Consider the following 14,786-nt stretch of genomic DNA (forward strand, 5'->3'; position numbering starts at 1 on the left):
ACAATCATCTTCCCAGTTACATCCATGCAACGGACTAAAACAACATGCTGTGAAATGGGGATTTTTCATTGCCTGGTCATAGACTCATATCGCGCACCGTTTTTTGGACTACTCTGCGCAGTATGGACATGAGGACTAGGCGATATTGACGGAATTTAATATCACAATATCTTTGATGAATAACCTTGACATTGATCATTTCAAGATATTATCTGACCCCACTGCAAACACCATCATCATCAACTCATCATTGACTTTTTCAAGTCAATGATGAGGCTGTGTCAGTAACTAAAAAAATACAGTGATAAGGGCCAAAAACAATAAGATAATTAAAATAATAACAGGAGTGAAAGTTATCAAATACATAAAATACTACACAGGATCTAATGTTATGATAATGATAAAATAAAATATAAAAATACCTCAATATAAATAATTTGACGATATTTTGGGGGATGACTACTGGTGCTTACGTACATATTTACAATTATAACATAAAAAATATTTGAGAAATAGTCATTTGTAATGTGTAATGACCAAACAGGTAGGGGCGTTGATTATAACAGTCTAGAACAGTCTATAAAGAATTACATTACTGTAACCCTCCTTAAAGACGATATTTAACAATATGACACTATCACAAAAACAACAATTCCAGACGACATCTGGTCTCGTATTATGATATCGATATTATTACGATGTAGCTCCTAGTCCAAATGGACAGAACCTGTCGTTTGGGGTAAATAAAGCACAGTAGGTGGCACATGGGATTGGGCTTCAAATGCAGAGGCCATATTTCACAGGTCACCACACAAAGCATGTGCGTGTGTGTGTGTATGCATGTCTTGTAGTGTGGTGTGTTGCGTGACAATTAAAGATTCTTCTTCTTCTTTAACTGATGTCAGATATTTGAATTGTGGACATCCTCCAATACTCACAGGCTGTTATCTGGCGTATTTTATTCTGGACTATTCTCTCATGCTGGATGTCCATTAACAGGGCTCTTCACAGCTCTCGTACTGCCATAAGCAAAGCTTAACCGAGAGCTCAGCCTTTAGTAAGATGAGATGAATTTAAGATGAATGTATCACTTGAGACCAGGAAAGCATCTACGTCCCTGCAGTGTTTACACCACCATTCAAAGGGTAATCACATTGGTAAGACCCTAGCTTCATTTTACTGGCTATCGCTACAGTAGTACAGCAGTTGGACAGCAGTCGGGCAAAAGTAGGACAACAGTGGCACAACAGTAGATAGTAGTGGGATAAGAGTAGGACAACTGTGGGATAACAGGAGGACAACAGTAAGACAACAGTGGGACAACGGCAGGACAACAATTTGAAAACAGTAGGACAACAGCAGGACAACAATTTGAAAACAGTAGGACGACAGTGGGACAACGGCAGGACAACAATTTGAAAACAGTAGGACAATGGTAGGACAACAGTGGGTTAATGGCAGGACAACAATTGGAAAACAGTAGGACAACGGTAGGACAACAGTGGGACAACAGTGGGACACTGACAAGTCTACAGTAGGACAACAGCAGGACAACAGTAGGACACCTGTATGATAATAGAGGGGGCAACAGTAGGACAACAGTAGGACACCTGTAGGATAACAAAGTGGCAACAGCAGGACAACAGTAGGACACCTGTAGCATAACAGAGTGGCAACAGCAGGACAACAGTAGGACACCTGTAGGATAACAGAGTGGCAACAGCAGGACAACAACAAGAGCTGGGCAGTGGCAAGGCCACAGTAGGACAAAGCAGGACAACAGTAGGATAACAGTGGGACAACAGTAGGAATATGGCAGGACAAACAATAGGACAACAACAGGATAAGGTTGGGGCAACAGTGCAGCAGCAGTAAGACTACAGTAGATCGACAGTAGCACAACAGTGGGAAAACAGTTGTGCACATGCGGGGATCAAATGGTCCCATTAAAAGGCGGCAGTACATCGGTATTCCAGAGGAACCTCGGCCTCCACGCGCTGGGATTCAGCCGTAGTGACGCTAATGGAGGGAGCTGCCGATACGCTGCCGTCAGCGCCGCCTTCAGAGACAGACGCACCGCAGCTTCATGTCCTTTTTCCTTGAAACATTATTCACCATGAAAGGCAGAAAGAGACGCCGGGACTGCCGAATTGATTTACCAACAAACCCAATCTAATAAATTGACTCTCCACCAGGCGTGCACAAGGCCTTCCTTCCTTCCTTCTAGCGGCACAAATCCACTGCTTAACACTTCTCTGGGACGCCTTCTCTCCAAATGAAACGGTGTGCATCTCTGAGCTTTGTGGCGTGCGCGCGGCCGGGGAAGCCGATCGGCAGAGGAGAAAGTCATTAGCATCCCTGTGAGGTCTCTTCTCGCCGCTGACTTTAATGTACACACAGTTCAATCAACGCATTATGTGACATTGGGATTGGCGTTCTGATCTCCCAAGCAGCCCGGCTACGGCAAATTAATGGAAAACATTAGCATGCCAAACCGCTGCCACCGTCTCATCGCCTTTCTCCTCGTAAATCGCAGAGTCGCTGTTTGAATCAGCGATGGTGTGTGAAATCATATGTTGGCAAACAGGCTGATTGGCTTTGTTCGTTCAACCGGCTGCCGGAACATACGTTCGGTTAGATTGATTTTAGAGTCGGCGGGGCCTCAATCGGTTTTCTAAGAGATAAAAGAAAATCTCAAACCTCAAAATTGTGTCAACTTTCAATAATAAATTGAGGTATAAGCAATTGAATACAGCCAAAAGCACATGAAACGCAGAACTAGTGACGGCTCCTGACGCCGGTTTCCTCCATGTTAAACCTATTGACAGAGTTTGAGGCATAACAGCTTAAAGGACCAAACGAGAATTGGGTCTGAGCCACTTTACTTTTACCCCCTGACCATTTTCCTGCCGATAACTCTCATTTCAACATTTTTAAAAATTGTCTTGATTTTTGGAGTTTTGGAGAATTGGAAGGAAATGGTGAGAAACCTTCCTCAGAATTACAGTTTTTTTTTTGTTTTTTTTTTCCAACCAAGTTACTCGATCTTGACGGATTTTATTTATCCATTGCATATGAGAAGGCAGGAAGCAGAAGTTCTTTAATGTGGAATTAGCAAAAACAAATTATGGCAAAATGAAGTTACTTTGACAAAAATGTGTCACCATCGTCAGCGGGACCACCATATCATCGAGAGAAAGAACGAGAGAATAATATCCAAGTTGACACCGGCTCGGCCCCATAAATGATTCAATATGATGACGAGACATTGCGTGTGACTTAGATTTCGTCGCTACCTCTGCTCGGCGTGGTGGATGGAGAGGATCACGCCTGAGTTGAGGTGTTCCTGCTTGAGGGTCACCAGCACCGTGAACTCGTTCTTTCCCCTCAGCTTCTGGACCATCCGCTCGGAAACCTCCGCGGGGGCCTTGACCTCCCTGGACGAACCTGCAGGGAGAATGGGGATGGCAGAAGTATTTCACTTGGTAGTTTGCAGTAATTTTGACAAAAACACATCACAAAACAACAAATAAGACACTTATAATTGACTTAAATAGGAAAGAATATACAGTAGGAATAAGGTTGCATGGGGCCATTTACATGTGTAGAGGAGGAGGCAGTCATGGAAATGCATTTCCACCCAAAACCTCACAACCAAAGATATTTTTCCAGACATATAATTCCTAAAACAATACAGATTAAGGGCGTGCATAGTGGGTCATTTCTATTCGGTTCCTCTGTTTATTTGTCCCCTATGTGAAAAGAGAAGCTTGTTAAAGATGACATTTTGTGGTAAACATTTGCTTTCATTCCCACGTGTCTAACCTTGAATTCCCTTTGCATTTTATCTTTGTACTCTTCGTCATGCACCACAGGGATGGGATATTCTATACTGATATTCTGATATTTCCCTAAAGTTCTGCCAAATCAACGAACCAAACCAGCATGTATCTTGTGTTTACCACTGTAATGATGAGACAGTCCCAAATCACCAGATCTCACTAAATTGCTGCCTACTGAAGACGCATGATCCTAATATACAACCTATTTCCAATGATTTAAAAGGAATATTTTGGAAAAATAAAGTTCCAAAATGCAAAAACAGTTGAGAAGACGGATACACTAAATCCAAGGCCAGGACAGATATACTGCAGTTAGTCGCATGTTGGTAATTCCAAACTATAATAGGATAACAGCTAATATTTTTTATCTTAAGTTGTATATGTTTTTTCCACACCTTTAGCGCCACACAACATATGATACACAGTATTTTTTTTTACTTAGTTGAGTTTGCTTTGACACAACACTCGTTACCCCAGGTACATGAGACAGAAAATAAAGAAAAAAGCCATCTTAAAGGAATATAAAGGAACATATTTGGAAAAATAAATGACCCACCGGCTCATCTCATTTTCCCCTGAAGTGTCACGACCGGTTTTCAAACAGAACATTATTCTCAATAACCAGAGATTCATCGTGCATTGATAAGGTCAATGCGGCCTCAAGGGGATGGAAAAATAATGGAGATGTTCACAAAGATGTTCACCCCACTTTACGAAACCTTGAGATGCATTTCAAACAAACCTCCTTCCAGAACATCCAGACAGAGCTTCAAGTGACTCACTCGTACCTTGTATGCACGCGACATTAACATAAGTCCTGGGTGATCTGATCACAAGTGGGCAGCTCTAATGCCAGGTGTAAACGCACCCAAACCACATAGAGATCGCTCAGGCCACATTGGGAGGTGGACTGGGCCGCATTGTTTGAGCAGTGCAAACGCAAATGTGTCCGGAGCCAAAATTAAGGCCCACCTATTCAACTGGCGTCCTCTGCGTAAGCGGAAGTAGGTACTCATTCGCCCGCCAGCGGAGTCATATTAAAGGCTGCTCGGGAAATTGAAAAAGTCTCCCCGTTACAGAAGTGCAGGATTTATTATTTACAAGTAAAGTACTTACACAAAAACATCCAGCGAGACGTGCGTGTCGTTCATTCCATTAGGCAGTGATCGGGACCTTCTCCGAACACAGTTGTGTTTAAAATTTTTGTTTCCTACAAGCAGCTGCGATTCCCATACCCCTACTCGCCTTGACGCCTTCTTTTTGTCGAGAGCCAAACAGCAGTGGCGCTCGTCATTATCAGAATCATGGCTTAGACAATCAGATAAGAGGTTCATACAAAACGTCCGTTATTTGTTAACATGTAACGTTTGAAAAGTGCTTGAAAAGCAATTAAGGACAAATGGGTTTGGTTCACAAAAAATCTCTGATAAAAATTTTTTTTAAAAAGCCCCGGATCATTTCATCTGTCATTCCGATCATGTATAAAGACCCTGAAAATAATATGATATCGTTGATCAAAAACGCAAGTATGTTTCGGGTCCTCTGTGTGTCCTGTGAGGGAGTGTTTGGGGTGCAATTTACACTCGTCTCCCTCTCCATGCGTAGTGGCGAAACATTGGCGAGGGAGCGATCGTGTGTCCCGTTACTCTAAATAAAGCAAATAAAAACATTGTCTTTTGTTTCAAATTTATTTTGTATATTCTATTTCCTTATTGAACAAAACAAACAAAAAAAGGCACCGCGCGTAACACTTTGAGGCCTGCCAAGGTGCAAACGCCAGGCGCAAACAGGGCCTCACTCACAAAACCAGTTCAATAAGTCTCTCTGCCTTTACCCGCCCCAAATATGAACGTCTCACATAGATTCCACCCACGGCGACTTGGACTTCATTTAGTCTCGAATGAAAGAGGAGAGTGGAGATGGAAAGGCTGGCGATGCGCGGAGAGGACGGTGGAGCAGGTAACCACAGAGCTGGCTCCAGCTCCCGTTCCCCCGCCAGTGTACCCCAGCGCTCCGCCTCCCCAAACGCCGCGCAGACGTCTATGCTACTTTAATGGAAGCATGAATAAATGATGGCGTTCCTCAGAAGAGATCACATCAAAGAGTTCACTTCCAGCTAGGGGATGCATGCGAGATGCCTTGGCACACTTAACCACTGCAGGAAACGGGCGTGGCGGCTTCTCCTCGGAGTATTAACATTACTTCCAGCTGGTGTGAGTAGCCAATTAACACAATGCGATCTGAAACGCCCAACAGGGCCGTGATCCACCCCGGCGTACCCGCAAACACCCGGATTTTCAGCGGTTTATCCATGAGCATTACAATGCAAACGCCCTGGTCTGGATTATTAATATTATTTCATTTTTTTATATCTCTTCATATTCTGCGGGGAGGGGGTTTGCGTGCTTCTCTCAGCATATTTTATGATGTGGGCGTAGTAGCACACGGGGGACATGTTTTAAGCCATTTTTCTGTCAAAACAAAGAATGCCGTCGAGACAATATAGGACATACAGACAAATGATTAATATCTTTCAATGGATTGGGGAAGCATTTTAATGAAAAATTATTACGGCTACAATAGATTATTAAGTGAAAGGGAACAAAATTATTTGCCGCGCTGTAGATTTGAGCCAGCATCGCTCTACGGATGGTCAGTCCTCCGTCCGCGGCGCAATACGGATGGATGGCTCGGACCACACTGATAGATCTCTATCACAGGCACAATAGGGCAGGATCGGGGGGTGACGATGGTGTAAAGGGTGGGGTTCCCCTCCACTGAGAACACTGGGATGCAGAGGAGAGGCAGAGGGGGGATGGTCAGGGCGAGGATATCTAAAGAATCCCACCATTGAGCCACGACTCTTTGATCTATGAGTGGCCCATTCGCCTCATCAGCCCCTCCCCCCTGAGGGGCCACGGTGGGGTTAGATGGTATATTTTTAGGTGGCGGTGGTTGGGGGTTGGGGAGCACAGGGGGCAGGGCGAGGCACCGCCTTAACGTGGACAGAGCTGGAAGAAGCTTTGGTGGAGACATCCGTGTTCTCAACGGTAGGACCCTAACATCTGAGATACGCCGACTTCCATCTCTAGGAACACACATGAAGAAAAACGAATTTGATATGACACGTCCAGTTTCCGCCTCCTGCCAAATCAATGCACCCCGCTGAGGGAGCCATTGGTCGATTATCTAATGCAGGCGGCTGCACGGGGCGGCCACCTGCTCCTGACAACCACCAGACACTGACAGGAAAATGCTGTGAAAACAGTCATCCCCACTCCCACTCGCGAAACTCCGACGGGCGTTCTCGCCGGCCCGTCCTTAAGTAGCTGCTTACTGCACACAGAGCGATCACCACGGGGGGGCAGTGTTTGGGGAGCAGCGGCAACACGGGGCTCTGTGGAGAAAGCCCCCTGGGCCACAACGGCCTCCCTGGGAAGTGGCACTTTAGGCGACGGCCTAATCTAAACCCCGCTGGATACGTTGCACTTTGGCGGTTTCATTCCGGCCGCGATTCCGCGTCCCTCAGCGTCACGGCTGATCTTGAACCGTCTGATGCGGCCTTATTTTGTCTGACCCTTTAGCCCCCGTTCAGCTCCAAATCCCCCCCCCCCCCCCCCCCACACACACACACACCCACCCACCGCAGCATTACGTTCCCACAGAGGTGCACCGGCAGCCCTGCGCTGATCGCGGTTAAGCATTTAGAGCAGGTGCGGCTAAGCACGCTCTTTTGAAAGCCCGGAATCATCCAAACCGTCCAACGCCACCCTTTTTTCTCACGCACAGGCTTTCATTTTCACCTACAGCTCCACAATGTGAGTTCCTGGAAAAAGCAGAGTCGGGGGATTGCTTTCTAACGATTCCAAAATGGAAACTTTCCCCGGGACTCTGCTGACGCCGACATTCGGGCGCGTAATGTTTTTCCGCTCATTTCCGTGTCTTGGGCTTCGACTTTAATTATTTCCCGAAAGAAAATGAAATGTGACTGAAAGGCAAGTATTAGGGCTATCAGCAGACATCATAGGGAGGGATCTTCAACAAAGACTTTTGTTGTTTTAGTCCCCGGGGGCGACTGCCAGAACAAAATAACACCGCCCACGCTCCTCCTCGGCAACGTTCCGCAAACAAGCCATCGCGCAAACCGGCAACCTGCGACCGACGAGGCCGTCCAGGAGATCCACCGAGGGAGGCGGGGTCGGGAGTAATACGATCATCCACTAAACAAAGCACGGCGGACGTTTAATGTGATAACGGCAGGTACACCTTTTCGCCCGCTTGCGTGATGTGTTTCCCGTTCTGCAAAAAAAATGACAGAGGTTTTAGCCGCCGAGCGTGGAGAGGCTTCCGCGGTGCGTGGGAAGGCCGGGCACAAAAATATCTCTCCAGAGGGATTACAGTAATGATAAACTCCACCAGCAGCAACCAACTCGAAACCCTTCATTACTGTCACAGGCAAACACACACACACACAGTTTGACTACAACTCTGACTAATGCCCACTTTGACTCATAAAGATGGGGAAGGAAAAAGACAGCCTGAGAGATTTGGATACACACACACACAGGAACACACTCCGACCCAGTAAGCCCGACCAAATTGCTCCTGAAGATTTGACTGCGCCCGAGCGATCTGCATTCGGAGCGGCGTCTCCCCTCACTGTGTGTCCACTCTCCTGGAACAAATACTGAACCGAGCCAAGGGCACCTCCAGGACTGCTGGGCCAGCGCTTTCCCCCGGCAGAGGCTCTGATCACAGGCTGCCCGCCCTCCCTCCCTCCGTCCGACCGTCCGTCCCTCCCTCCCTCCCTCCCCCTGGTCTGGGAGGGGGAGTCCAGGGATCTTTTGGAAAATTGTGCACTAATGATTGTTTGCTGGATGGCGGCCTCGGGAGCACCAGAAAATGTTTAGTCGTACCCCTGGGCCACACCAGAAGTGACAGGACACCGTCGCGAAAGCGTAGGGCTGTAACGATAACCGCATTACCGTGGTTACGTATTGAGCTCATTACCGTCATCACCACAAATTATATATACATATATACTGTATATACAGTATATATATATATATATTTATTTTTTTATACACACACACACACACACACACACACACACACACACACACACACACACAATAATCATCGTTTAGTTATCATCATTCATTCACATTTGGAGTCTGTTTGTTAATGAATGTAGTTGGATGAGCTGGTGAGATGAGCGTTCATTGTTTGTATTTCACAGTTTGGGAGATTATACAGAGTTTGACGGGCACTAGGACCCCCGAGACTACCTGAGCTGCCCGGCCAGGTGCCTAACTGAAATAACGCAAACACAACTGAAATACGACGGGGGATCCAGAACAACCTCCCAGGTATGACATCAAATGTAAAGCCTATTCCCGGGCGTGATATTTGTTTTCCTGCTGGAATGCTAATATTTTCTTTACATAAGTGAAGTCTAATTTGCTTCAGTGAAAAAGTAATCTACGTTGGAACGGCACATCAGCGATTTTAGATTTGTGGTTGATGCACACCAGGCTTGGCAATTCAATATATACACAAAATACATCATTTGAATGGACCTCTATGGGAATTTACGCTCCAATTGAAGTTTTGCGCCCAGAAAAATAGGGCCCATGCGTAAAGAAAGGCGAGGGGTTTAGGGGCCTGGCGGTGCGCCGCTTTCCTGACGCTGGCGCTTCAGCTTGGTCTGACCTTCCATATGGATTAACATGGCAGCGTATCTGAAGGGGTGTCGCTTCTGGTTTGGCCCAGGCTTCGGGCTCCCGCTCCTCTTTGTCACTGGGACTCTGCAGTAGATTGAGCCTGGGAGGCCGGACAACAGGGAGCGTAGGACGATGAGTCAGTCAAAGTTTTCGACGTACCAGTCAACTTTAATACGACGTGAAAATGAGCCGAAATCGCACAAGTGAATTTACAGTATGCGGACAACAACAACACGAATTGGGCTGCGCAATGTTGACCAAATGGTTGCAGATACATCGACGGAAAAGCTGTGCCTTCTTCAGAAACATTCCTTACATTGTGCTCGGCGATGTGCTGTTATAATATCGATAACGCTATTTAAGACTAGATATCGGCCGGTTGGAATTGGCCCTAAATATCCACATTACTGATTATTGTTTCTCAAATATTTTGGTGTGTGAAATAAATATCGCATGAAAGCACCAATATTCAACTCCAAAATATCGTCAAATTATCTATATCAGGGTATTCGTCAGTAAATATTAATTGATGAGTTTGTGAGTAAGCGAATTTGTGAAATTTGTCAATATCGGTCATTCCCTGCCTTACAGTGCAGAGGTATACTCTGAGCTAAACTCTGATGTATTTCCTCAGGCGATGCGGTGCATGAACAGGAAGTTAATAGTCCTGTGGACAGGAGAAGTACGCGCTAAATTAGATTTTCACTGTTGTTTGACACTCCCACGCACGCTTCTCTCCATGTGCAGGAGAGTTCACAACACACATCATCCTGCTGTCCAAAGCCTAGAAAATGCACATAAATACACGGGTACATTTAATACGATTCATTCTCTCGCTCTCTCGCTCTCTCTCTCTCTCACCCAAAAAACACAAGCCTCAAACGCCAAGCGCTGCTGTATAATGAATGGAGTCTCTGCTGTTGTGTTACACTTCAGTGTTGTGGCAGTCAGGGACGTAATCAGCAGCTGGAAGACGGAAACACCTCGAGGGCAGCGCTCAAACAGCAAACGCACACACATACAGTATCTACACACCACAGTCACACATACACAATATTCACACGCACACATTCACACACATACAGATATAACACATACACACGCAGAGGCGTGATGAAATTGTGAGAAGTGGCTAAGGGGATCCTTAGAATTCATTCGTAATAAAGTCCGTAAGATTATTTTGTTGAGAAAATCCCATATTTTATTGCACTTTATAAGAAACAGCCATTTGATATATTTGCGTTATACTCTGTGCGCTGTTTCCTTTGATGGTGGCAGGGTCCGCCACACGCAAAAAGTGAAAGGAAGCCACGGTGAATGATAAGGCAGTGTAGCGAGTTGTGGTCAGTAAACTGTGGATATGGATGAATATTCACAAAAAATATATATAATAAATGCCCCCACAATCTCTAGTGACCAATAAAAAATAAATCAGTCAATCAGAAGAAGAAGGAAAACATTGGAGAAAAGAAAGTGATGTGGGTAAACCTGGATGTTGAAAAAAATGCTGCAATTTTCAATGGAATTCCGGAACTTGCTGTGTAATCCACCCAAAACAGATGATGACCGATTTCCACTTTAAGAAGGAAATTGCTCAAATCGCTTGTCGGCAGGGGGAGAAAGACACTTTCTGGATGTCATCCCTGAGCTTGTTCATGGGGAACCTGTAAATATATACAGTATCTTGAATGACTCTACATTTCAACCCCCAATGTCATTGTTATTTACGCCTATATTCTCTGTTATTCCCCAAAGAGGGACATTTTCATTTTTCCCCTGCAGGTTGAGGCCGGTGAGGTCAGCCCTCTGCTACGCCGCTGCCTTTGAGCCAATTGGTTTTGAGGAATCCTATACAAGGAAAAACTCAACAGCCGACCACAGTGGGAATAAATAAACTGAATCGAGCTGGGGAGGGAATCAATATTATCACTTGTCCTCATTCAGTGGTATTTTATCATCATTAGTTACATATGTGATGCAGGATATATGGGGAATACATATATGTAGAAATGTGTGTATATATCATATTACATTAGATGAATATTTCTCTTTTATTCTTGCATTGTTGGGATTGACTCAAAAAATAAGCATTTCACTGCTTACATGACACTGGCTTTAGTGTAAAGCATTTCACCATCAAACTGAAAGACTAATGAAGAAAGAAGAAGAAACAGTCTTTAATTGTCACACGACACTCCACAACACATGCTTGCACACACACACACATGCTTGATGGTGGCCGGTGAAATGGCTCCTCTGCTTTTGACCCATCCTGGCTTGTCCTTCCTCCGGGGGCACAGCCAGGAGCAGTGGGCAGCATACGTGGACGCGCCCGGGGACCAGGTGATAAGTGTCCATCGCTGGTCAGACGATGATGGGTGCATGTTTTTGGTGGGGGTCCTTACTGACGTGAGGTGGAGGAAACCCCATGTGAACACGGGGAGAACATGCAAACTCCACACAGAAAGGCTCCTGTTTTTTTAATGTTGATATATATACTGTATGTAGTCTTCATGAATGACATAATCTGACCTTAATTTTCTCATGACACGAGGTACGAAATGGTGATCGTTTCAATGTAGTTTTTGTTTGGGGGAAAAAAAAATTCTGATTTTCAAGGTCTTGAAACCCAGTTGAATTTCCTTCAAACGGTCTCCAAACGTATGAGCAGAAATTGTGATAGATATTGATTTCCCTTCAATGATCATGAAAATAAATCCTTCCACACACACAGGGTCACCTCAATAACCGGATGTCCGTTGTACTGAAAAATCCCAATAACTTGTTATGAGTTCATTGATTGGTCAACATTGGGGGCAGTTTTCTTTTGGATTTTTTTTTATTGTAATGTTACGCTTTGTTTGGGGAAGGGGAAAGCCGACGATAGAGCATCACTGTGGAGCGGAGTGAGCTGCACCTGGTATAATGAGCTGAAAGCGACGTGCATCTCCGAGCTCCTCCCAGAGGTCCAGCTCTGCTAACACCACGTCGAGCAGCACAACCCTTCAAAGGACCCAGCAGGGGGGCGCCAAACACCTACCTCCCACTGTTCCCCCTCATTCTTCCTGTTTCCCAGACAAAAACAGAACAGATTCTGGCTGACAGAGACGAGCCGTGGAGACGTGGAGATAACAGGAAGGTACAGGAAGCGGAGACAACCAAAATGACATATCTGCACATGCACAAAAACACTCCGAGGTGCTGATGCGATGAGTACCATATTTCTACAATTATTCTGATTTATCAAGTAATGCAGTTTGTTATTAAAGATGTATTGCATTTCTGCTTCTGGTCGCCTCCTTTTACACTCAATTTAGGTATAATATGCTATTGACAGACAGAAAGACAGACAGACAGACAAGCATGAGAAAATTGCAATATACACTAATATACGGTACAATATACACTATATAAATTACATAATGTATAACGCTAGAAATGTTTCATACCGTTATCACATTCATTTCCGAGTTTGACCCAAACGCACCTGTTTTACTTTCGCTTTCTATGTTGGAATGACAGAGAAAGCAGCTGCAACTTTTCGTGTAGACTCTACATCTACTGTCGTGCTGCTGTTTAGTTAAGACTCCTGGAAAACTTTGACGATATCTATTTACTTATTATTTCTTATTAACTATGGTTTTATTCTTCTTGGCTTTAATGCATTGTCGTTCTTTGCCTAATTAAGTTGCCTTGCCTTATTCCGAGAGAAGGTTTAGCTGTTATTGATATAAGATATACGATAGTACTAGTACTAGTAATTCAAAAGCGAATGGATTTTGGATTCTCTGCTCCCTAACCCTCAGAGAACCACTGACACCCAAGTACACCTAGAAACACCCAGAGACAGCCAGAGAAAGCCAGACACATCTAGACACACCTAGACACACCCAAAGACACCTAGATAAACCTAGGGAGAGACAGCCAGAGACACTAAGAGACACCCAGACACACCTAGACACGCCCAAAGAAACCTAGGTAAAGCAAGGGACAGACAGCCAGAGACACCCAGACACACCCAGAGACAGCCAGGGACAGCCAGACACACCCAACGACACCTAGATAAACCTAGGGACAGACGGCCAGAGACACCCAGAGACACCAAGACACACCTAGACACGCCAAAAAGAAACCTAGATAAACCTAGGGACAGACAGCCAGAGACACCCAGAGACACCCAGAGACAACAAGAAACAGCCAGACACACCCAAAGACACCTAGATAAACCTAGGGACATACGGCCAGAGACACCCAGAGACACCAAGACACACCTAGAGACGCCCAAAGAAACCTAGATAAACCTAGGGACAGACAGTCAGAGACACCCAGAGACAGCCAGGGACAGCCAGACACGCCCAAAGACACCTATATAAACCTAGGGACAGACAGCCAGAGACAGCAAGAGACACCCAGACACAGCTGAAGACGGCCAGAGACCGCCAGACACAGCGAAAGATGCAAGACACAGCAGCCGTCCCTCTGGGCGGTGGGCAGGGAGGAAAAGCTAGCTGTGGATACGCTCTTCAGGCTGCTTCCTAATGAGCATCGCACGGGCACAAAGCGAGCCGGTCCCAGGCAGCTCAGCAGCCCAAACATGTGGGATCAGCACCGGCAGACAGCTTTGTTCATACCCCTCTCTCTCCCCTCTCCCTCTCCCTCTCTTGCCCCTCCACATCAGTCAGCATCACTGACACGAGGCGGATGCCGACATCTGCATCGTGTCGACAAAACTATTCTCTGCTTGGATTAATGAAACAAAACCAGATTGAAGGCTCTCCTCAACGGCAGAGCGCAGAGAAACGGACGAGTGGAACAAGAGAGTCATGGTGTTTTCAATCCTCAACACATCAGTTGGAACGCTCAGGATGCAGTTCCTGTACAGTGTCTCTCTCTCCCTCTCCCTCTCTCTCTCCCTCCCTCCCTCCCTCTCCCCCCTCTGACACTCGTCTACCTGCCTGGATGAGAGAACCTCTGAGTGCCGCTCTCTCGGCAGAGAGCACATCAAACGCTCTGCCTTTGCAGAGAGACGCCGGAGACGCTGCTCCACGCAGGAGAAGAGCTGCTGCCTCAGCTGCTGCCGAGCGCGAGATCACAAGTTCCCAGCGAGAAGGAGGAGAGACGAGAAGAGAGGATGTGACTGAGTCGCCTTCATTTGTTCTTATTAGAAACGAGATGTGAAACGAGAAGTCCTGCTGAGGCGGCGGAGGAGGAGGGGGGGTTT

The 14,786-nt window shown here is 45.9% G+C and overlaps 1 protein-coding gene across 1 annotated transcript in view; it reads right to left on the minus strand.

Moving 5' to 3' along the window:
* Positions 1-14,786, minus strand: part of nell2a (neural EGFL like 2a) — a gene marked incomplete at both ends in the record, with an annotated part of 107,796 nt that overhangs the window by 91,261 nt on the left and 1,749 nt on the right. Inside the window, one exon of the mRNA XM_080003107.1 lies at positions 3,297-3,447. Coding sequence (XP_079859233.1) covers positions 3,297-3,447 — 151 coding nt within the window. The remainder of the gene's footprint in view (positions 1-3,296; positions 3,448-14,786) is intronic.

Source organism: Zeus faber (assembly GCF_960531495.2).
Source record: "Zeus faber genome assembly, chromosome: 6".
NCBI lineage: Eukaryota > Metazoa > Chordata > Actinopteri > Zeiformes > Zeidae > Zeus > Zeus faber.